The following is a 25489-nucleotide window of genomic DNA, read 5'->3' on the forward strand; positions in this document are numbered from 1 at the left end:
CGAGGCTATTTAGTTCTTATCACGGGACTACCCAGCCCTCCTCGGTGTAAGCAATACCTCTGAACTTTGTGACCGCCACAAATTCCAGCCAGAGACCGAACTCCTCCTCAGTTACTGCCAAATAGCAGAAAACATGGACTGATTCTGCAAGTGAAGTCTGCATCCTGCTCACACTACTTTCAATATACTTTTTATCAGCCTCCCTTTATTCAGCCTCACATACACAATTCTTATATTAATCCCTGTCATTTCTACCTAACTAGAGATTTCCAAGGGGACAAAATGTCAAATTCTTCACTTGATCTAGACAAATTAGGTTCAGTTTGTTTGTTTGTTTTAAGAGAAAGGAAGTAAGCAATTATCAAAAAGACATGTTAATCTGACATGATGAATCTCTGATAGAACTGTAATATAATAAATCCTATTTCCCATTTGCCTTCATCTCCTTAAGAGGCTTCTTGCTCCAACACCTACAGTAAAGCAAAGCATTAGAACTCAAGTCAAATCAAGAGGCTGGTAAAATGCCCAGATGACCTTCTCTACCCCTTTCTGGAGGTGGATGCAAAAGGAAAAAGCAGACTGCTACTCTGGCACTGCAATATACTGCACTGGGAACTGTGTTAATTGCCCTTCCACACAGGGAAGTATAATCAAAGTCTCACTTGTTTACAAAAAAACTCTACTTTGCTGCCGTCGTGCAGAATTAACATTACTGTCAATACTTTCCAACTCAAATGGAAATTAAATATTTTTTACTGTCATGTCTTAACGTAAAATTGTTCTGTTCCTACATATTAAATTCCAAGAGCTACACATTAGCAGCGGTGATAGGATTTTTTTCCTGTGACTGACTTTATGTATAGAAACCATTTTTTTGTTGTTTCATTTGAATCAGGTGAACATTTTTAGTTGTTTTCTAAGGAAAGTGGAAATTTTCTGAATTCTACAAACAAACATACCCACCTTACCCTACGAGCATTACTACTATGCTCACCCATCCAGTTCCTCTCACCACAGACTTATTGGAGCATATACTTAGAAGAACCAGTTCCTCAACAAACAGTTTGTGATCTAATAAATAACGAATGCACTCTAAGAGGACTCATTTTGAAAAGGACTATGTTTGCCAGTCTTCTTAGAAACCAAATGGTATGTCAGTTTTCCAACTCTTTCTTATTCAGTCTTTTAAGTGAACTAGAAGGACAGAGGTTCATTGGTTATCTCTAACAGGGCCTCAGAGTAGACCAAGACTTCAACCAAAAAATATATTATGTGCCATTTCTAAGATACTACTAAATGTGTCAAGAGAGTATCTAAAACAGTGAACTAAGTGAACTAATCTAACTCAGAGTATCTGTAACGTGGATCTTCCTTAGCCCCACACCAGTTGTTTTTCTTGCACACATGCATGTGTGCATTCATATATAAAAATAAAAGCATGTGGGGGAAAACTGCCAAGCAAGGTCACATAAATATTTCATTCTGAAAAATCAGCAATTTTGTTTTCTCATATGATAAACCTCCCTAAAAAGTTTTAGATATTATGTAAAGGAAACAAACTATTCACTCACAGAGAACATTCAAAATGAAACCGAAAAACTACGTAACAGCAACACGGCTCTGAAACAGAACAGGAAAAATTTGAGTAGCCTCAAGACTTTGAGGCCCTGGAAAGGCTGGTCTTATATACCTCTTTCTAAAAGTTTTCACATCTGTGTAGAAATTGCATATTGCTTGAACAATTCCCATCCTAGTGGAAGTATCAACCTACCACGGTGAGCCTGTGCAATGCAGAAGGTTTAAAAAAAAGGTTAAAAAAATCCATATAGCTGGATTTTACCTCACCTACCCGCCACCCATATCCACAATTTAAGGAATGCATTCAAGTAAGTACAGTATTATTAACAGGCAAGCAGATGCAAGAGCACGGGTATCACTGTAAGGTCATGATGCCAGTGTCTAATTTGTATTGCTCAGGGAAGCAGAGATAATAAGGGGTGTATTTTAAGAACACTCTAGACTACGATCCCGAAGGCTCCTGAAACATATAGCAGTTAGCTGCAAAAACATCACTTCCAGTGCTCAGACAGCTGTTACAGCTGAAATCTACGATATTTCTTAGAACCCTGATTAAGTGTGCAACTCCTGCTAGTCTCCATGGAGACTGATGTTGGCTCAGCAAAAAGTCACCAAGTGTTTTAAAATAATTCCTGTTCGTTTTGAAATTTCTAAGCACTTAACCCATTTCTGCCTATCGGATGTTATTTCTCCAACGAAAATTGCAGCAGTAAATGCAACCAAAAATACTAGCAAAACTACACATTTTTACAGCTCATTTCACATGCAGCTGGAAGTTAAACACCAAAACATACATTAAAAAAAAGGAACCTCCAAAAGCAGAAATCAAGCAGTCAGTTGTACTATCTTCACATTGTATGCGTGTGAGCACTGAGTACTTTCCATTTAACTGCAAACAAATACTTCTTTGGAATGATATTAGACGGTATTCTGCGTCAGCTTTGCCCCTTTTTATCTAAAGGCTGTGTATCTTTTGTTAAGTACCTTCTCTTACGCATTCTTGCAGTTATTTTCATGGTGTGACACAATTAAGTCTTTAAGCAAGAGTGCATCCTCAAAGCACCTACCTCCTCTGTCCAGTTTTTCTTTTCCTTTTTTTTTAAGGAAACACAAGACATTTCACTATAGCAGACACTACCAAATTCTAACTTGCACAAAAATTAACATGGAAGAATTTAGGCTTCCCAAATACGTAGCTAAAACAGCAGCTCACAACGCGTACAATTAAAAGGCTCTTTTAAAAGAGTTTTCCTTAAATACAGCAAGCTTGAAGGTAAAAATATTACAATGTTTGCGCAGTATCCACAGATAAACAGCCAAATACCTTCTAATGGTCTTAATTTAGCACTGTATTTTTTTAAACCCTAAGCCTGGCCATAAGCTTAAAGTGGCACAAAGTGGTTTTTTATACATATATACATTTTACCAGAAAAACAGATTTATTTATTTATTTATTTATTTTACTAGAGTGAAATCCTTAGAGTTTTTACTAATTTCTACTTCTGCATTGGTAAAGGTTGCCAAGCAACCTAACCAAAAGAACTGACCTTAAAAGCTCTTTGGAGATTATACCATGTAAAAAGTGATTTAAAATATCATATAGGTTTTTTGGTTGCCCTTTTTTTTTTTTTGTCCTGGAACATGAGCACATTGGCCTACTTCTGTTTTCAGCATTTCTAAACCAAACAACGCCCCACTTCCAAACCTCAACCTTTCTATTACGGTGAGCAACACGTTGCCACTGAGCCATCATGCAAAGAAAAAAAATTCAACGAAGGGCTGAGGTTGGAAGGGACCTCTGGAGGTTATCTTGTCTAACCACCCAGCATCAGGGCCACCTAGAGCACGTTGCCCAGGACTACATCCACATTTCCAGATGTGGCCTTATCAGCACTCACTGATTTCAGGTGTCTTCTCATAGTAACACATTTCATTTTTCCTCTTACGGTTCTTATTTACAGTACAGCTATCTGTGCTTCAGTTTATACTGAATATTGATGCCTACCTTGACACCAAGAATTATGACCATGTCACTCTCTAAAAGCCAGCAATTTCATAAACATCGTGAATATTCAGTACTATTTTTACAGTATTCTACTTTTCAGAGAGTTTAGAAACTTAAGCTACACCACTACGAAGTCTACATTTTTCTTTCTTGACACATGGAGGAAGAAAGTATAACAGTTTGCTGGTTTAAGTCATCTTTTCCATAAACAGTAAACTTACATGCAAGTTTCTTAAGCACAGCATTACACAGCACTATGGCCTTCTAGTGCGCCTTTATCTTCAAGGAAAATAAAGACTGTTCTGTTAGCACTTACAGTAAGTGAAATGAGAAGGTAGCCACAACAGTAAAGAGAAAATTTATTTCAGGAAAAATGTCTTTTTTCCTGTATCATTCTATCAAGAACGTATCTTCATTCAAAGAAAAATTGTGTTGTATAGCAAGCGAAATTGGATTCAACTGTAGTTCTGATTTTTCATGATCTTATTTCCCCCCCTCAATAAATATTTCATTAAAAATGTTCTCTGTATTGCACCCTACTTCCTTCTTTCAAGACCAATGCTTTCTTCTGGTTTCTTCCTTCAAACCAATGCTTGCTTCTGTTTTTGTTGTGGCTTTAAGTAGCAAGCTAAACAACATGAAATCCCAAGGTCTAGCATCCTCATTTTCCTTACTTAAGCTAATAAACATTTGTCACAAATAGCATATGGTCACTTGACATTCAGAACCAATTTAGTCCCATTGGAACCAACCTTGATGACTTCATCCTCCAAATGAAGTTAAAAAAAAAAAAAAGTAAAGAAAAAAATAACTTTTTTTTTTTTTTTTAATTTTGGGCTAATTGTTGTTCAGGATATCACCTTATCATAGTAACAAGCACAATGTTGAAGTAAGTACAGTACAAGGAAAACCTCAAAAACCAGAAAATTTGCAAAGCTGACCTGATCTTGGAAAAGGGCTAGGAAAATGTTTCGGATAATACATGGACTTGTATGAAATATCGGTGTTCATTTGTCCCTGTAATTCTTTAGTGCTACTGTTCACGGGAAGGGGTTACATACACAACTGCAACTTGAAATGCCTGATTACAGTTATTCAAAAAAAAAAGTTTTGATGCAGAGCTGTTTCATGAAGTTTGGCTACCATAGACTTAAACGTGGTAAACAGAATTCAGTTTTTTGGAAATAAGTATAACTAATTTGATAAGGAGGGAAGAAAAGGATACTTTCCCTCCCTGCAAGTGGCTAGGGAGGGCAGAATCACAGTGAATATTGTTCTTGTAAATTTTATAATATTAGAGCATCAAGACAAAACAAAACAGTGTTCTAAACTATAAGAAATGAGTAACTTATCTGAAAGCAAGGCTGAATTATTTTGGCTTTGAACATTACAAACATGAACACGACTCTAGTTTAGTCACTAAAATGACCATTTTTCAAACTTAGAAAAAAGTCAGCTCTGTCTACACACATTTTTGTTATTTTCCCCATATGATGTTAATTCATAAATACTAAGATAAAAAATGAATTATTGCTGCTTAGTACACTGTAGACAAAAAGCTTATTGGTGATACAGTGCAAATTTAAGCACCAGCTTTAAAATAATGCCACTAATCAACCCAGAACACAAAAAAAATGATCTCCCTGTCTAATGAGCCTGCTACAAGAACACACCACCTTACTGGCCTGGAATTGGAGAGGCTAAGACAAAGCAATGGTGAGTACATCAGGATGACAGCTTACCTAAATTGTGTCGCTTTGTCTTCGCGTGCTCGTGAATATGTTTCTTTGTAAAACAGCCAAAGAAGACACAGTAGAGGCAAGAGTGGAGTCTATTCAGGTGGGCACCACACATATGACAAATGCACGACTTTGCCTGAAACAGAGAAAGATACACACAATAAGAACAACGGAAATATATATATATCGAAGTCCAACTAAATGGATGTAGATCTAACCACTAGCTTTCTCTTTTACTCGATACTTTTTGAATGTTGCAGGCCAGCAGGGGAACCAGGAGTTCTGCCTCCGTGTGACAAAAACACCAATTAGATGTCTTAACGGAGAACTCTCTTCCATTTACCCAATACATTTCCAAGTCCTGACAGAGAGTAGGTCTCCTCTAAGAGCTGACAACAGCCAAACCATTTACAGCCTGTAGTTTAATGAACGCTTCAAGCAGATGTAAGCAGTCACTGCTACTTGTATCGAGACCGGGGAGAGATCTGGATGCATCCTCTCTCTCTTGGTTCTTTGGGAAAAGGTTCTTCCCCAAGAGAGTGGTCAGGCACTAAACAGGCTCCCCAGGGCAGTGGTCATGGCCCTGAACATGCCAGAGTTCAAGAGGTGCTTGGATGCTAATCTCAGACATGGGGTTTGGTTTTCAGGTGGTCATGTGTGGAGCCACGAGTTGGACTCGATGATCCGGAGACATGGTTTAGTGCGTAATATTGGTGGTAGAGGGATGGGACCAGATGATCTTTAAGGTCTTTTCCAACCTTAATGATTCTTTGATTCTATCCCTGTGGGTCCCTTCCAGCTCGGGTTATTCTATGATTTTCTTTCTCTGCCAGGAGATTCTGCCAGATTCATTCATTAGATTTCCTTATACCAGTCCATGAAAAGAGTGGTGCAACTGCAAATTCATACCAGGTGTGGAGTCACAGAAGTCGCAGTTACCACTCTCACAGACTGGATCTGATTCAAGTTTGGCAAGTGAAGAGCTGACTATTCCCAAGAGATGCAAAATGGGAAAGTATGAGATGAGTTACCATGATTCACTCATTTGAAATAAGCATATAAACCTGACATGAGAGTTTACAGTCCTAAGACAATGATACTTTTTAAGTAGGCTTGCACAAAACAACGAGAAGATTAAATGGACTTTTTGACTCTCATCATATTCAAAGCATTCTTTAAGCTAACAACACCCAAAACCTTTTCTTGGCATTCAACTCAGGTTCTTCAACAGATCCACCGAATAATGACTGTCTAGTCAGAGACTTCAGAGAGCTTGAGAGATAAGCCTTTTGCTCAGTAACACCAAAAAGACTTCAAGTCCAATACCATCTGATCGGAAGATACAGACAGCAAGAATTCTTCACCGCAAATAAATTCACTTTACTCACAGACAACTACATTCAAACACATTTAAGAGTTACTGGACTTCTGTAAGAGCTCAGAGCTACAAATACCAGTTGTAGAGGCGTTGACTGCATCTTAGTTCATAGACTGATTTGAAAATACTTTGGTCATCAATTCCTTTGCTCATGAATGTTAGAAGCCCTTTTTTCCCCCTTCACATTAAAAAATTAAAAATATCAGGATTTACTAAAATAGTAAGGGCTGTGATCTACTAACTGAGGCAGCGTATTTAACCCAAGACAAACCCCAAAGTTCTCCAGCAGTATTTGCCCAGTCTGCCACAACTTAAAATTAGTGCTGAATAAGTGATGCACAATGCTGTTTTCTAGTCTGGCATTTTTCTTTCAGAATATTCATGGCTTTAAAAATAAAACATTTTAAAATAAATTAAGAAAAAAACAAAGCAGCTTGCAATATTCTGCATTGTGAATTTCAAGCTTCTACAAATTAAGACACAAATCCTGAATTTCACATGCCATGCATCCAAAGTTCTCCAAAGTTGTTAGATGAAAATAAACCAGTTGATACAAACTCTACACACCTACAGAAAAATATTTTAAAGTAGCTTCCCCCCCCCCCCCCAAAAAAAAAAACACCACCACCAGCAGCACAATTTCCATCTTTAGAAAAATACTGCAGAACTGTCAAACTGTTGCCTAACGGTTGCTCTTTGGCTGCAAAAGCTAAATAGGATCAGCCTATCTGTTAAGATTGCTGCTATGACAACAACTCGAGCAACTAGCTATTTTACTTAGCCAGCTAAAAATAAATCTTTTAGCATTAAATGTATTGTAAACAGATGACATAAGTATGTAAAAACTGATCATTTTAGGCAAAAAGACAAAAACTCTTGGGATATTAATTTTCATTTGAATGAAAATTAAAAGAAATATAAGCATGCAGAAGAACTCAGTGGGTGGTTAAAAGAAGTTCCATCATTTATTTAAAGAAGCTGTTTTATCCAAATCCTCTATCAGTTCAGTATCGCTCAAGACTCTTTTTCTAAAATTGTAAGAAAACAAGGTTAAGAGACAGAGTGAGGAAAGAAATCAATATCAAAAACCATAGCGGCTATTCTTAACCAGATTAGCTGTCTCCTTTTCATCTGTATGTGCTTTTAAACAATTTGCTAAGTTACAACAAAGCTGCCACCCTGCCACCCCCCCCCCCAAATAATCCAATTACCTTGTTTCATAATACTCCCACCCCGCTCCCATCTCTTGAGGCTACGCTCTGACTAAGAGGCAACAGAACACTGCAAATGAGTAATCAGAATCGGCCGGACCCACAAAGCCACAAGCCTGCTTTAAAACAAGTCTGGACTTTGCCAAAAAGCGAGCCCGGTCCCGCTCGCGGCCTGCTGCTTTGGGGAAGGCAAAGCCTGCCTCTGCTCCTTCCCCGGGTATGGCCCCGCCACCAGAACGCCCCTCACCTCACCCAGAGGTGTAAACCTGAGGTGTCCCCCTTCCTCTACACCCTCTCCCATGACTGCTGGGCTCCAACCTGCCTCTCCTTTACACTCCCCACCCTCAGGTATCCCGCTCCCCATCCTTATCCCCATTCTCCCTCCCCGTCCGCCCCTCGCCAGCCTTTCCACAGTCCACACCGAGCCTCTCTCCATCTGCTGCCCCTTTAGTTCTGCCTCGACTTTCTGGTCTCCCCATGAGGTTCCTTAGAAGAGGCCACGACCACTTTCTATCCGGTGGAAGACTACAGGCAGGTTTCAAAATGAAATGGACTATTTTCAAATGGTCCCGCACCAGATAAGCTGTGTACAGGCACCCACAGTAACTAGCACGATTCCTGACAAAACGGCAGTAGTTAGCGACACTACACATCCCCATTTCCTCCACAGTGTTTTTTCCTCTGCTAATCTCCTTTTATTACTACATAAAACAAGGTTAGCTGGCAAGTCCAAACCCCAGCCATGGCTCTGTATCTCCTCTGAAGGAGGTTTAACCAGCATAGCAAATGAGGACGTAAAATCTAGTGCACAGTACACAAAAGGGAAATGACCATAAACCACCAGTAAGGCAGGGCAGTATCCAGAATCCACCCCTGGCAGGCCACCCCTGGCAGGCTACCTGCTCGTGATATTGTTAACAGCTGTGACACAAAGTGAGTTAAAAAGAAAGCAGCAGGCATTAGTAGGTTAAATGAATGCGACTGCTGACACTTCAAGTCTCTCCAAGTTGTCAGAACAGCTTATTATTAGTTTACCATTCTAACATTGAAACAGTGGTGGAGAAAACGAGCGCATCATCTTCACTTGGGTTTGCCCTGGCAGTTCGTTGTCTGACAGTTTCAGTCCCAAATCTCATTTTCCAGGTCAGCACAGGCTCCCGCTACAGCAAGAAGGTCACGCTGGGCATATGGTGTCAGGTGCTCAAAAACCTACAAACCTGTTTCAGCTTCACATCTCACCGGCCCCTCAAACCAGCAAATAGCAGCTTTGAATGGCAATATGCTATTCCTGCAAAGCCAACTGGGCAGAAAAAATGGAGTCATACAATAGTCCTTAGCTACTGCAAACCATTCTTCCACATTTCCAACTATTCTAGAAGTAGCTTTAGATGCTCCATTTTTATTTAATTGTACACGAGAGGAAAACATCTTTATAAAGAAGTTTTCCATTAGGGCGCTTTAGCAGTCTTGCCTCTTACGCTCACGCCAAATATATCAAAGCACCTTCAGAATAAAGCTGTTTTCAGTTACAAATTTATGAGCCAAAGACCTCCTACCTTTCACAATCTGCAACCCATATTCACCACAAGGGTCCACAGGAAAAGATGAACTAGGTAACACTTACAAGACAGTGGGAGGCTTGGGAGGTTAAAAGATCCTAAGAAAGGTGTTGCCGCACTGTACGTGTTCACAACTCAGAAAAGCAGATTCATAAGATACCCTCAAAGCAGTTAACACATTGCCGATAAACTAGCTATGGAACCCGGCAAGTGTTTTATCATGTACAAGTTCTTATGCAGGAGCACAAATATTAGGAAAGTAAAATCTTCCAAAGATAAACCTACTTTACTTTCCCCACCTTTGAAAGTCAGCTTTGTGTAAATCAAGACAAAATATTGAAAATATTGAGCCACATCAGAAACAAGAGGAAAGATTATTTCATTTTCTAATATATTATCACAATTTCCAGCCTCAAACCAAGTCTAATTTTTCAGAAAGATCTTTAATCTCAGTCCACACCAATTAAGGGACTTGCTGTGCAGCTCTCAATATGCCTACTCACAGGATATAAGAGTATGTGGGAAATTCTCCCTCCTAGCACAAGTCTGTCACACCATCATCTGCTCCGCTCCCAGAGAAGAACATCTGTTCTGCAACCACGTCACTTCAGCTCAACAAACCATTCCTGACAAGGTGGTACTTCAACAAAAACAGGTGAACTCCAGTCACAAGGAGATGCTGAGCAGTTCCAGTTGTTGAACTCGAAGTGGATTTCTGTCAGAAATCAGGAAGCCTGTTCCGAAGCCAGCTTTGCTTCCAACACTCCAGCAGCGATTTAGGCAGAATAAGGTGCTACGCCTGACGTACAGAGGCAAAACGTGGCAACACCATGAGATGCCTGCAAGCTGATTTACCTGTAATTCGCTTTCCCTCCTGCTCCGATTTTGTTTCTGTATTTAAATTGGATTTAAAACTAGATATTAAGAGATAATCAAATGAATACATCCATTCAAGTCCCATCCTCGTCTCCCAGAGATATTTTCCATACGCTGGGGGAGAGGTGGGTAGGAGAAAGTAGTGGAAGAGCATCAGCTTGTCCAAAGCCTTAGTCTAGACCACAGCCAAGCCCCTGAAACCAATTCTTGTCCAAATGTAATGTAGACACAGCAGCACATGGAGTGAAGAGCGGCATGCTTCCCTTAGTCTACTTTCTGAAAAGAAAAGGGCAGATAAACCCAAAAGCTCATATGACCGACCGCTGCTTCTTCCTGTGCTGAAGACGGAGACCCTGCGGCTACTCGAACAGCAGCATTGCTTTGGCCATGTGGGAAGAGAAAGCCAATAGGAGAGCACAGCTGACAAGATTCAGTACTGTTCAGAGTACTCTTTGTACCTCAGAAGTAACAAATTCAGGTCAAATTAGCCTTACAATCTTATATCACTTCTTAGTCCAAATTTACCTCAAGATTCACTGTATTGCTTTCCTCAGGCAGGCATGCCACAGGCCCATCATCCATCAATATGGTGGCTGGGGTATTTTGCAAGTTTATATACTTAAAACTTCAAAGCAGGGCTCTTAGATTTCAAGAAGCAAAACCAGGGGACTGATTTCCGCAGGTCTGTGGCACGGCACAGAAAGCTCTCCTCCCCGCGCTGACAGGATGATTCAGAGCTCCTCTGAGTAAGCGCACGTTTCTGACACATCAGATTCAAAAAAAATCAACTTGAGTATTGTTCATTCACTTCCTGCAACCAAGTCTCAATCAGGTTGTCGTCTGATTAGACTTTTGTTTTTTAAAGAACACTTCATCAATTCTGTGCTTTTTTTTTCCAGTCCCACTAGGGTCAGGGGCCCTAGTAAGAGGCTTACCAGTGCCAGCAAAACCGTGCGCTAATTTTGTGGGTTTGACACATGTTCAGGAAGTCACCTTCAAAAAAAAAAGCCAAATAGAGGTGACTTCTTAAATTGGGCTATTCCAAACAATTTATTTAGATCTCTTACAGCAGCAGGAAAAGACGGTTAGCTATTTCAGCTGTGTTCCACAGCAAGCATTAAATATAAGGTGTTTGCTCTGCGCCGGTGTCTTGGCCGGCTCCCTCCTGCCACCGGGTGCTCCACACAGGATACCTGGCTCCCATCATCTCAGCACAAGTTGGAGCACAACGGTGTGGAAAGTGAGAATTCAACACGAAAAAGCCAAAATTAAGAAACATCACAGCTCTCAGCTTAAGGAGAAACAAAAATATACCATCAGGCCACACGAGCAGTTTGTTGTCCTTATGTAGATTAGATTAAACCCAAGACAAGTTCTGACAGAACATACTTCTGCCTATAAGGGGGAAAAAATGAAAGAGGGAAAAAGTATTGCTGAACTTGCTGAAAAAAGATGCTTGAGAGGAGCTGTGGAGACATCTTTTTTTTCCTTTTTCTTCCAAACGGATTAAACTTGTGCAAAGTATGTTTGCAAAGCACCACTGCTAGAGAAAAATATATTTTTTTCTGCAGTCTTTGCTTTCTGATTTTTTAATTCAAATTCTGAAGGCAATGTTTTTAATTGCCTTTATTTTCTTTTTTTTTTTCCCTCCTATCTTCATGGAAGACACATTAGCAACCACACAAGGGAGACGAAGCGTTGGAGGCCAATATCAAGAGTATTTTGAATGATGTCCTTAATTAGTATTTTTTGGTCCAAAGGATTTAGAAGTATGCTAATCCTATTCCTTTTTCATTTGTATTTTTTCGGTCTTGACAAATTATCTCAATTTCCTCATCTGGCAATGACGAGCCTCTGCTAAGTGTTCTGGGGTGCTGTGCTGCCAGGCTGACAAATTTTCTGGAGGCTGGAGGAACAGAATTTTATCCTAATGAACAAGGCAGCCTGAGCTACCTTCTCGGGGAGTAACGACATGTCACAACAGTGTGGCTAACCCACCAGGAACCAGCGCACAGCTGGCCAAATATTTTGACTGGACCAGGATCCCCATCCAGAGAAATCATAATGGCTCAGCTGCTTCCAATTCCTGAAGTTTACATCTTCTCAAATGTAAGATTAACCACAAAAATGACGTCGGAAGCCTATCTGACAGTATTTTGTCATGGATCTTCGGACCCTCCTGCTCGAAGGGAGGGATGACGATGAGAGGTACGCTTTCAAGAGTTAGCTGAACGCCACGGAAGTGCTGTATATAAAAGCGAATCGTCAGTAACAAAGCCAGCACACTGACCCAAAGGCATGGGAAGCATGCAGGTGAACCCCTCAGGTTCATGAACTGTAAGCAACACGGAGGGGCTGCTCCACAACACGACTGAGAAGAGGCCAGCTATAAAAACATCTTCCAGCAAATCCACTGGAAGCAGAAACACTCCGAGTAATTCTGAAGTAACACTTGGCTGTTCTGCTGAAGGATTAAAAGTCTGGATCAAGTTATCCCAGGAATTTTCACAAAGCCAGTACTATCCCAGTGCCCACGGACTTATGAGTCAGTAGCCAGACCATTCACTTTTCTTCTCCAAACTCTCCGTAAAATAGGAATGGATATTAGGGAACGGTTCCAGAGCACAATGACTACTTACTGGAATAGCTCATTCACATAACAGTACGATTTCAGCACCAAATTGGCAGGGGGTTACTCCCTAGCACAATTAAGAAAAACACGGGGAACTTTTCCCTTGCCAGCAGGTGAAAATTGGTCCCGTCTAGGACTCAATCTGAATTGTAAGGTGCAATCCTTAAGTGAGTTTGAGACCCTTAAATAATAATAAAAAAAAAACACCCAAACCAGAAACAAACAAAAAACCCACCTGCAAACAGGTTCCATATAGAAATTTTTAAAAAGCTTCTACATATACTAAATATCAGGTAATACCAGGTTTGTTTGTTCTACTGAACAACTCCACATGCTTCTCTGAATTCTTGCGGGCAGGGCATTAATTTAGAAAAACAAGTTAAAGACCATTTTCAGTGTGCCCCAACACACTACAGCTGCTCTGAAATCAGTAAGAGAACGGAAAAAAAAAAAGTTCTTTCAGAAGATAACCTTCTTTTCCTCTGCATAAACATGGATTTTGGATTAATATTTACAAAGATTGACCTGTAAGAGTCAGGAAAGCCTTCCTGGAAGTGTGCTGCTAGCTTTAAACCACAAAGAACCAGGCCTTGCGCAGGTGTCACCTACAACACTTGATCTAGTAATTCCTAATATTATGAGCCATTATACAGCCATATGCTACGATTGCCCTATCCTAAAGTAACCTTTCCCTATTCCAGAGTCAGCTACTTCAAGGAAGTCATTTTTTTTCCCCAAGGATTCAGAACAAGAATAATGACTTGCTTTTATGTGGTCCTTCATTCAATTAGATCAAAGCCCAAATGTGGCTCTGCACTGAAAGGCAGGATGGAAAACATCAGTACATTCATCTTGTTTGTCCCCATGAAACAGTTTCCTATTAGTGTCCAAGCAAGTAATTCCTGCGAAATTTCTTTTCAGAAATGAAAACTTCATTTATTTTTAAATAAGGCCTTGGATTCATGCGGCGTTGCCAACTTCTTGACACCACAGTGTCTTCCCCCAGACTTTCAGTATCACTTCAGATGGCTCTGTTGATCCATCTAAATTTACACAGAGCCATTCTTTTAAACTGTTTTGTCTTCTATACCATGTTGCCCCACAAAGAATGATGCTGATCCTACAAAAAAGAAAAAAGAGGATACCACGGGCCAGCAGCAAGACCACAAGTGAGCACAGTGGGCTGCCCGCACGGGGAAGCCCTACCCTTCATCGCAGCTGGCAGACTTTCCAACACGGGCTGCATTACGCATCTGTACCTTTCTTACCAGCAGGAATTGTCTTAAACTGCCCTGTTTTGCCTTGTATGATTTGCACGCAATTCAGATTTTTCTAACCTGAGAGAGGTGACCTCCCCCGGACACCGATGAGGAGCACTTGCGTCCTTTGTTCCACCACCTCGGCTGTTGGTGCTGCGTCTCCCAGCGAAGGGCAGCGACACTTGTAGAGCGCTGCAGGTATTTATTTGTGCTGTAATCACGCCTTCGCGCTCTAAAACAATTACGCTATGCAGCGGGAGAGTTATTCCTATAGACAATTTGTGCTATGTTAAGCTCGGAGTGTCTGCACCCTGAAGGAGTTTACAGTGAAGGCTCCAACACCCTGACACGAAGGGATTGTAGGTATGGATGACGGATTGGATGGATGGATGGCACTCAGAAGAGACAACATGTTAATCTGAATCATCGCTGCAACAAAGGCAAGCCCTTAAATGAGAGCAGCGTAGCAGCCAAAGTCTACCTAAGCTCTAAAAACAACGCTTTGATTAAAAGACTCTTCTCAAGAGAGCAGTGAGTCAGCCTAACACCGGAGTGCTTTGATGAAACTAAGAATCGTGTCTGAGGGTGAATCAAAGATCTCAGTAGTCATCATTTGACCTATACATATAGATTTTTTTCCTGCTCTTCTTAGCCTGGGTTATGCACCATGCCAAGGGCTGGGCACCGAATCAGATTTTGTTGTGGTGGTGCTGGTTTATGTTTGTGCCTTTTTTTTTTTTTTAATTAACCTTTTCACACACAATTCCATAGCAGGTATAAGGCTGAAATGAAATTGAGGGTAGATAAAAAAAAAATGTTGTACAATTTAAAAGCACAGGCCAGAGGAAAAATAGGAGAATACTCCAAAAAGGTAATTCTGGCTTTCCCATATGAATTCCCGGTAATAGGAAGTGATACTTGGACAAGAAATAGAGCGATTCCCCTAAATTCAAAGAACTATGCTGAAATAGCTTATTTGCTTCTCCTTTGGTAGGTGCTCACCCAAACCACTAGCATTTACAAGTCTAAATGATTTCTCCAGTGCTCGACAAAAGAAGCATTTAAGAGCCTACTGTGTTTTTAAACAATTTAAATAATGGATCAGGTTGAAATTAAATTGCATGTTCTCCTACAGTAACATTCTTTTAGAAGTGGAAAGCGCCTTGTGAAAACACGTAAGCTACATCGGGTTCTTAAGGCATGCCTCTTTTCACAGAATATGAATGATGTGTGGATATGTGCAGTGAGTTGATTTTTATCTATTTCCTGCAATGCACCACTGCAGTAGCAAGTTTCACTTGAGAACAAGGGGCTTGCCAATACCGCAGTAGTGTATTCTAACATCTAGTACAAAATCTATTACTTTACCTCACCGTTCCCCCACGTCAGCAAATCGTGGAAATGTTTTTAACCGTCCTATTAGGTAATGTATTGATCTAATCTGCGAGCACATGACTTGGGAAGCAATTCAAGGAGCAGGCTAAACAGACAAACCTGCCCGGTGTTGTGGAGAGAGCATTATTTAACTGCCCATGCTGCGGAGATTGTCGTACGCAGGGCAAAATGCACAGAAATCTGATTCTCCCTATGAGAACATGTATGCTCTTGGGAAGTTTGCCGTACAACTTTGATAGAAATACTTAGATAGCTGCTTTCAGAAAAGAAAACTTCAGGATACATAGATCAAAGTCCTAACAAGTCCTACAGCCTCATTTAGAAAAGCAGAGATATTTCAGCTATATTTCCTTTAACTACTCTTAAGATGTCCATAAAAAATGTGAACTTAATTAGTCCACATCAAAGTCAAAGCAATTCTGCTAGTAGGAAAGATGGATGGGAAATGCTACAGCACAGACTCTCTGTGGCATGACTTATTTATGAGGCAAAATACACTCAGCAAAAAAGGAGACGAGTAGAAAATGAGCAGCAATGGAGTGACAGAGTGCATCTATTAGCAACTATTTGTTTTATTAAAAAAAAAAAAAAAGAAAGCTACACTACATAGGGTAAAACCATTGTTGAGCCTAACCAGAAAGGCATTAGTCTGGTAGGAAACACTTCTGCGTTTAAAAGCTTCCTAGGAGCTATGCACCATTCTGTCAAGACTTTAAGAGTTATTATACATGACATTTTTATATTTTCTGTAGCAAAACAAGCCTACTGGTAGCACAGAAATTTACCCCATTGCTTAGAACTTCTCTGACAATTGTGGGTTTCAGTGATGATGCATATAACAAACAAATAAGGCATACAAGCCAAAGTCGCTTCTTGCCATAAGAATAAAACTTTTTTGTCTAATAGGAGCTGAAGACAAGTTCTAGTCCCCTCACAGTGCCCACAAGAAAAACTGTTACAAAACAATTATCTTCCCTTTCAGTTTTAGGAAAGCTATGCACAACATTTGCTGCTTCTGCTTCCAAAGACTGATTCACCCAAAGCACCACAAACCCTTTCCAAAGAGCACATTCCCTGTCAAACACACGCAAGCAACATAAGCAGACACAGGAACCTCTATGCACTAAAGAGTCTTATCACAGGGTAAGTGAATCCTCTAAAGTTATGCAGTAAATATTTTGGAGAAAATAAGACAGAACATTCACAAGGTCTAAGACAACAGTGCTTTCACTACAATGATGCATAGAAGAGAACCGTAATGACCAAACTGGAAATTTAACTTAGTTTAATTTACTTCCACTGTTGATATTGTAACACCAGCAGGAGGAAATACTTATGTCTATACGTACACACGTATAGGAATGCTTTAAGTCAACTAGCGTGCTAGTGGCTGGAACATCCAGAGAATGAAAGCTAATTCAATATGCTTGTACAGAACACGCTTTGATAATCTAGTAAACTGGAGCTCTATTTCCTCATACCTCAGTACAAAACAAATTAATAATTCATTTTACAGGAACAAAACACGAGGTCTTTCATTCACTGGGAAATTTTCATGCGCATTCACAAATCAGAAGTTATGAAGATTACAGAGAGGTGGCCAGAGAACTGCAGTTCACTCTTTAAAGGATTTAAGCTTTAGACAGATGGATATTCTGAGCCCTACAGACATGCAAGTATACTTTAGTAAGTTTTCCTAAACTATAAGAACACAAAATACATTTTTGAAGACAGAAGCAGCCTTCATTTCTCACTCAAACTAAGTCACGAGGAAGATGAAGGAAAGCATCTTCAGAAAAAAAATGGGAAATGAGCATTCTGATGATAAAACTCATTCCTGCATCCATTAAAGAGTTTGCAAATTGCTGTAGTCCCACACCTGAAGCACCTTTAACCTTACCTGTGTTTGAACTGAATGTCTAGTATAATAAAACACCTTTATATTTTGCGGTTAAGTCTCAATTCTTCTCATGCTATAGAACTGCAAATACAGACCAGCAGCGAATTCAAAAAAGCAAGGACACTGTTTCTTGATGGCTTCCGAGTCCTACTCAGAAGCTAGGATAGCAATCCTCAGACAAGTCTGATACTGTAAAACCCACAGTGCCTCCGAAGCACTTTCTGAATCTCCACCGTGGGCATCAGAAATTCTTTTTTTTTTGAAGGAGGTTGAAGTTACAATGCTGAACGCTTCTGCTCAGAAGTGTAGATGACAACCTCTTAGTAGAAATACTCATTTCTATCCTCTTTTTAGTTTGTTGACTACAGCTAAAGAGATTTCCTTGTCATACTCCTATTTTCTTCCCAGCAATATCCAACTACTCAACAACATTTTGGTGTTCTTTTTTATATACCAAACAATGGCATTAAGTGAAAATCCATATATTCTCTTCGCAGAGATGCCTTAAGCCATTAACAGATTACATTTCATGTATTATTATCAGTGCTTAGTTCAGAAGACCTAGACAGACACATTTCTGTATTGAGATTAAATTAAGTGTAGAGAGATTCATCCCTGATATTTTAACAGTCTATTCTGCACAGTACTGAAAGGAGTGCTAGAAGATTTTTTTTAAAATCACGCATAAAAGTATGCCTTGTTTTTTTCTTGATAACGTAATTACAAATGCAATTATTTGTATCTTTCTGAGGTTTTGTTGTCAGTCATCTTGACTTCAGGAAACTTATTTTGATACAGATCAGGCACAGTTTAATAAACATGAGGCAAACCTGTAAGTGAATTGAATTGACATCCAGGCCCTAAATCTGTCCACTGACATTTGTGTAAAGAAAAAAAAAGTCTAGAGCCTCACTGCAATGCAATTCTTTGGAGAGTAACATGGACAACCATCAAATAGACTCAAATCTTCATCTTGACCTAGCTCAGAGTGCTGCCTACAACGAATACAAGAACAGGAAAACATTTTTGTGCAGGTCAGGTGCCACTTACCCCAGCAGCAAAGGGAGAAAGCAGCTTCAGCTCACAGCAGCATTAAACTACATGAACTCGTTAGAAGAAAAAGAGTCTGCCCTTACCACCGTGAGAATAAATATCCAAACAGAAAAAGATGTGTATTTCGGGATGGAAGGTGTTCCTGCCCATGGCAGGGGTGCTGGAATTAGTTGATCTTTAAGGTCCCTTCCAACCCTAACCATTCTGTGATTCTGCTGATGGCTTGGTGCTTGGTTTGGTTTGGTTTTTCTGTTATGTTTTGTTGTCATTTCTTTGTTTAACTCCCAAGCAGCTTCTGCATCTTATAAAAAGAGTATCCTCTGGCACCTAACATCAGAGCAGAAAGAGGCCAAGGCTTTGTATATTTGCCTGATGCTATGAACAATTATCATATTCACGGGCAGGACCCGTGCCAGCCCCCAGACCCCAATACATGTCACATGCCAAAGGCATGTGTTAATCTCCTATAGCAAAAGACAGAGATGTAACCAGAAGAGATTTTGTGCTGACCGACCAGACCCTGCTCTCTTCACTTGTCCTCTCCACATACAAAGGGAAGTGCTAAAACCTCAACTTAACGTAAATATGTCTTTCAACGAAGGCCGGTCACTTTAAGTTTAGCACCATTTACACGCCACCAGTGTTACTGCCATGTCTTCCTTTTTAGTAGGCTGCTTGATTACATAATGCTGCACACTGAAAACAAAAATTAGTAGATTATAGTGCTTGGTCTCATTTATGGACATTGTGCTTGGGTTGTCACTTAATGCAAAAAGTGTTAGTTTAATTTAAAGCACGGATATAAATATTAGTGAAGACAAAACAAATACAGACTGCAGCAGCCAGCTGGGCTCGACGGCGAGTAAAGCTTGTTAGGCAAAGCACATGCTTTTTTAGCCAGAACACACCTCTGCATTCCAAAAAAATCCAGCAGGACAGCAAGCTTTCACAACGTGGGGATAAGAAAAGCAAGCAGAAGAACTCCCAGGCCATTCATTACAGCAAAGGCCTATTTCATATCAGCAAGAGATCTTTTTTCCTATTTTCCTTGCCCTGTTGAGGAGAAAATAAAACAAAAACAACGTGGCTCCTCTTTTGCCACTTCACTAGCCATTTTTCAAAGAGAAGCCTGTCTCTTAAAAATGCTTCACCTACCCTCTACTGTTCCAAAGGAAGATGTTGGAAGGGCTGCAGAAGAAAAGGTGAAAATATAATTAAGTGCAGATAACATAACTTTCAGGACCAAAACCATCCCTTCCTTCCTTGTTATCAAGCATGAGAGCATACTCAGAGCCCTAAGCATCATACAGTGTCTGTATAAACACCAGTTTCTTTCTGAATTAATTAGGTTTCATAAAATCCTAATGCTACTTGATGCCTCTATTAGAATATGAGAAATGGAAAAGGAAGACATTCTGTCGAAGTGCTACCCAATACTGGCGAGGCAAAAGAACCGTCCACCCTCATGCTAGCAAAGACAACACGTGCCAAGTCTCCTTTTAAGTATCATCAGAAAAGAGTAAAAATTAGAACAAAAAAAAAACCTACACACCAACAGAACTCCCCACCACTTTTAGGGGGTAAATACTTACCCTACAAAACACTCGGGGAGATCTGAGAACCACTTCAGGTCAACAGCTCCAAACTTTTGTTAGCAAATTTTACTTACGTAGTTGAAAAAATGAGGTTAAGAAATAAAAATCCTGAAACTAGTGCAGTTTTTGAAAGCATTTACCGTTCAGCAGGATAATAGCCGCCAACACAGAAAGCTCTGGACATAATGCCATTGTTTCATTCCATGATGCATCCTTTTGACAATAGCTTAGATCTCGTAATACGCACATTGCTTCTTGTTCACGCAACAGAACGCTCTTGAAATTAAAATATTAGAATTCAAGCTACAAGACAAAGAAAAAAGCTTAAAGAAGGTGCAAAAGAACATCTTAAAGCTAAGCAAATTAAGAAACGCTCAGCAAAAGACAAAGGCCCGATTTAAGGAATAAATGCAAATGGATTCACCTTCAGCAGTTTAAATACTGCCATTATGGTGTCAGATCGACGTATTCAAACACAATACTCTCACCTTTCAGATGTTCTGTTAGTTGTAATGGCTGTGTCCTGCAAGCAAGAAGTACAATGCTACATAACGTTTTCCACTTCTTTTTGGAGAAGACTAAGATTTCTATTAGAAATTTAATTTTGTCCACTGCCAAAGAGCTAAAAGAACAGTACTTTGATGTAGAAGACAATTTGCCTGTCAACGTTAATGAATTACCCCAATTATTCTTTGATTAATCACGCAGAAATTAAGAATGTGGAAAAAAGGGTCTCTAAGAGAGGGGGAATTTTTCAGAAAGTTTGCAGGCACGTTCAAGTGTTTTTCATCAGTACTGTGAATCTGTGCCTTAGTATTTTTTTTTTCTCAGTAATGAAATAATTCTTGGAATTAAAACACTGCTTCTGCTACTCAAGTGACGGCAGTCGGGACTGAAGGAGAGATGCGGGGTAACAGTAAATGCCTACGTGCATTTAGTCCAAGATCTGCACGAGGATTCCCCAGTTCATCAGCCCCAGGTGAAACTTATCTCCGAAGAAAAACAACGAAGTTTTACGAAATGTTTTCATACTCCACATGACCCTCTGGACAGATGTTTTTGCACAGCAAATTCATCATTATAGTTTTCCTAAAGAAAAGTCAAATAATGATACTAAAAAGATACAGCAGGGGAAAAAAAAATCACACTGAGTGGTTGGGAACACTATGGAGAAAGGGGGAAAACCAGAACTCTAATGAACAAAACTTCTGAGGAGCACTACTGCAGTCAATTCCTTTAGCACTGGGTACAAGAAGCGTGAAGAACATATCCATGCTGCTCTGTCGAGTGTCCAACTGCTACAACACTTCACTATGCAAGCATTTATTGCAGCTGAAAATTCATTTCATCATAAATGTAGAGATCTATCTTCAGTTTCATATAAAACCCACAGGTTGTTGTCCTCCTAACTTAAGCTATGTCATGAAACCAAAGACTGTAACCCCCTAATAATAGCCATGAAAACAAGTAAGCCAGAACAGCTATTTGTATATAGCCTTTCAAGTTCTGTAAGCCATCCCATTAGTCTTTGTGCTCCAAGAAAAAATAATTCTTCTCTACATATCTTACAAAATAGGAGTACTGCAAATAAGATCAGAACTGTCTCAGTCCATTCCTTTCATGTCTCCCTTTTCCTCCGCTGGCTCTTGACAAACCTTGGCTTTTGAGAACTGTCCCTTATATTAATCTTCCTTGTCAAATTGAAAATACAGCATATATATCTGTGTGTTTTTCTGTATATAGATATATGTATCAATGAATGTAATCATTCTACTTAGAAGAAAAAGTACATGTGAATCTCAGTTTCCTGTAGAGATGGTTTCAGAAGGTAGTTTGTGTACTCTTGAGTACGTACAGAGCTCCAGGAAGTCCTTGCAAATTTTCTATCCAAAAATAGTGTCTGAATACAGGTATACTATATGATGGGAAAATACTTTTTTTTTTTGTAGAGGACTTGCTCTATTTATGCCTACATATATTAATGCCACAGACATTCAGTAGTTACCGTTATGCATTTGGATAGAAGTGCATCCGTTTCTCAAGAGCAGGAAGACCTTTAGAAAGAGAGAAATGCACAAAAACTACAAGACGTTCATCAGCTACAAAGAGCAAGCCGGAGCTCCCGCACCTAACAAATCAGTAGCATGCAGTGCTTTAGAAATAACGCTGCCTGCAGACTATGCTCAAAATAAGGGAAGGAAGGTAGTCTGCTTATGCAGTATAGCTGATTGCCGATAAGTACTCGTGCATGTGAGATTGATTCATTCAGCCGAGACAGCCAGGAGTACAGTTACTGTCACATTTGTCAAGCATAAGAACCCACATCTTCGATTCTACCTGACATCAGCAAATACTGGGCTCGCAGCGTGTCCATCAGCGCTAATAATTAAGAGAAGTGCATTCCATTTCCCAAAAGAACATCTGTACAATAGAGCTAGGCTGTTTTCAGAAAAAAACACTCTCAAGTACAATTTACATTTATCTTATCAAAAGAGTTTAAGGGTACTTGGGTGTGCATGCATTTTCATGTAAAGCAGGAAAGATGAGACAAGTTGTAGGAACGTAACTGTTTGATTTGAGTATTTTATTTGGAAAGCAAGAATCGGGTATCTAAGGACTCCAATGGAAAATAGGTAAAGAGGAGGAAGAATAGAAAACAGTCCTATACAGATGAATTTCAGTTATCTAAGACTGTTTGGTGAGTAGATAATGGGTTGAAATAACCAGAGGTCCATTTGGAGATAAGAAATCACTCTGTGGTTCTTCAGAGAAGGGCTTATTACCATGAAGGATTTGCAAGCATTACGAGACGCTCAGCTGCAACACCTCGAAATACAGATTTGTTGTGTTTGATAAATATTCAAAATACAGCCCATCCTCACCAGCCATTACACTGCACTTTCAGTATAAACAAGGTTTTGGAGAATTTACAACAAATCCTGCATTGTCTTCATCACAAATTAACTGCAAAAGTGGGTCCTTTCACATTTTGCGTACAGGTCAGACTTTGCCTCTAACAGTCAACACAATAATGAAGATTTTGCAAACAAAGTTGACTAAAACATGTGAACAGGCCTGGCAAGTGTGTGTCCTCCTGTATTTCTCTTCCAAAGGCATCCTTCCGAAAGGGGCTGAAGACCAGCACCCTACCAAGCAGCAATGATCTTACAGAAGCAACCACTACTGTGGTCGTTCTTGAACTGGACTCTTGGGGAATGAACAACGGAATGGTGTACGCGTTTACAAAGCACTACCATCTCTATTCACCTTTCTTTGAGGCAGTTTCATCTTTCCATCTTTACAGCAAAAGAAGCTTCTCTCCACGGGCAGCTAAATTCTGCTTCTACTGCGGAAAAAAAAAGTCAGAAAGAGCAGCTATTCCAATGGATTGCAGTTCTTTAATTCAGAAGGTTTGAGGCAGTTCTTTTGCTCACAAACACTCTCTTAAAAGGGAAAAAAGTTCAGAGTAACCATTAATATCGTACGTAATTAAAAAAACTACTGAGCTCCTCTTTAAACCAAAGAAGAGAGAGGAACATCAACAGTCACGTACATCCAAAGAAATGAACAAAGACAGATAAAGGGGGAAAAAAGTTATGCATGTGGCCTCACTGTGCTGCTCTGACAAAACACAGCTGACTTGAATCCTTTACAATTAATCTTTAAATTAGTGAACCTGATCCTTAAAAGACAAAGAAAGATTCTGTACTACACTGGATACCACACATTGTTAAGTATCTCGTATTGCAATGCTCCACTTTTCCATCCCAAGGTTAAGCAGATTACCATCAACTATACTACCAAGTTATTGTTGTTGGACTATGTTTTTTTTTTTACATATACCCTTCCCCCCATTGTTTGACCATAAATACATATAGCCAAACAAAAATATACAGTCGCAGAAAATGGAAATAACTGAAGGCAAAAATCCATGACAATGATGTTCTGTGCAATGAAATGAAGCATTAAACCCAAGAAATGTGAATTTAAACTAAAAAAAAAAAAGAAAATTAGGAAACACCTGATCTAAACCCAGCAGCAACATCCCCAAAAGGAATAATTCATGTTCTTACAAGCTTCTAAACACTGAAATATTTTCTCATCACATAGTTCTGGTCTCTCTTGATATGAGACAAAGTTCTTTAGGATTCCTCTATGGGACTTACTGAAATGAGAAACAGTTTTTAAAAACCATTTACAATAATTATCTGCATTTTTAGTAAAACAATGCAGATGAAGTCACTGGATGAGTAACACTAACACAGAGCAGCGACTGTTCAGCACACCAGAACTTAACACCACATGTTGGCCAAAGGGAACAACCCGAGTGACTTTTTTCTTCTCCATGACATTCTCTTAACCATAAAAAGAAGGAGAAAGCTTTACTTAAAGTAACTACTAAGCAGGCCTATCCATACATTTCTGGACATTAAAAAAAAAAAAAAAGGCAATTGATTACCAACATACACATCTACCCAGAAAACACCGGTTCAACGCCAGACACCACCCGATAAATGAGAGCCTTGCAAAGGAATTCCATGAAGCGCGGCCCTAAAAACAGCCCCGCTACACTCCTCGAACGCTGAGGCTGCCGGCAGAGCTAATAAAATTAATGCTTTGCTTATTCATCAGACATGAATTACAATTACAAATTTATTGCTCTGTATTTTGTTCAAATATACCCTGGTGTACCTTGGCACAAATCTATACTTCGAAATCAGTGGAGTAATTAAAAAAGCTGTAGAAAATTAGTACATTGAGAAGTACATCCATAACTTCCCATAAGAAATGATAAACAGACATTACATACCATGAGCAGTGCTTCTGAGGGAAGTAAAAGAATACGCAGTTGGCTTTCCAATAGAGAAAGTTACTTCTAACTGGCTTCCCAACAGCAAATGCATTACTCGAAGATTTCCTCTAAAAATAAGGAAGGGCAGCAGTAGAGGCAACAGATCTTACGTGCTACCATAGCACTCAAGTGGCAGCTTCTTCTTTTTCAGACTGATAAAATTTGTTTTTGTTAAGAGGATTTAAATTTGAATTTCAGCACACGCAAATGTCAACAGTAAGGTTATCAGTTACGTTTAATATGCAATTACACAGACTTTGCACAAAATGTAAGGATTTAAACCAAGAAAAAACAGGAAGGACCATCAGTGTGAAAAAGTGCATTCACACAAACAGGGAGGGTAAGTCTACACTGTAATTTCTCCTGACATAATTACATGGGAAAATGAAACTCTGGGGAAATGAAACTTGGCTGACAGCATCGGCTCCAAGGACTCGTGCTGGCAATCTTGTATGAG

General features: G+C 39.6%; 1 protein-coding gene and 1 long non-coding RNA gene across 5 annotated transcripts in view; both read right to left on the reverse strand.

Moving 5' to 3' along the window:
* Window positions 1-25489, reverse strand: part of USP22 (ubiquitin specific peptidase 22) — a 100028-nt gene that overhangs the window by 55830 nt on the left and 18709 nt on the right. For all 4 annotated transcript variants that reach the window (XM_083799752.1, XM_083799750.1, XM_083799753.1 and 1 more), the window contains one exon: window positions 5326-5458. In XM_083799752.1, the coding sequence (XP_083655878.1) occupies window positions 5326-5458 (133 nt within the window). The remainder of the gene's footprint in view (window positions 1-5325; window positions 5459-25489) is intronic.
* Window positions 5465-23439, reverse strand: LOC310881897. The gene is made up of 4 exons (XR_014572675.1): window positions 20605-23439; window positions 20321-20483; window positions 19741-19773; window positions 5465-19638 (listed from the first exon to the last, which is right to left on the reverse strand). It is a non-coding gene; the product is annotated as an uncharacterized lncRNA (long non-coding RNA).

Source organism: Anser anser (assembly GCF_964211835.1).
Source record: "Anser anser genome assembly, chromosome: 15".
NCBI classification, from domain to species: domain Eukaryota; kingdom Metazoa; phylum Chordata; class Aves; order Anseriformes; family Anatidae; genus Anser; species Anser anser.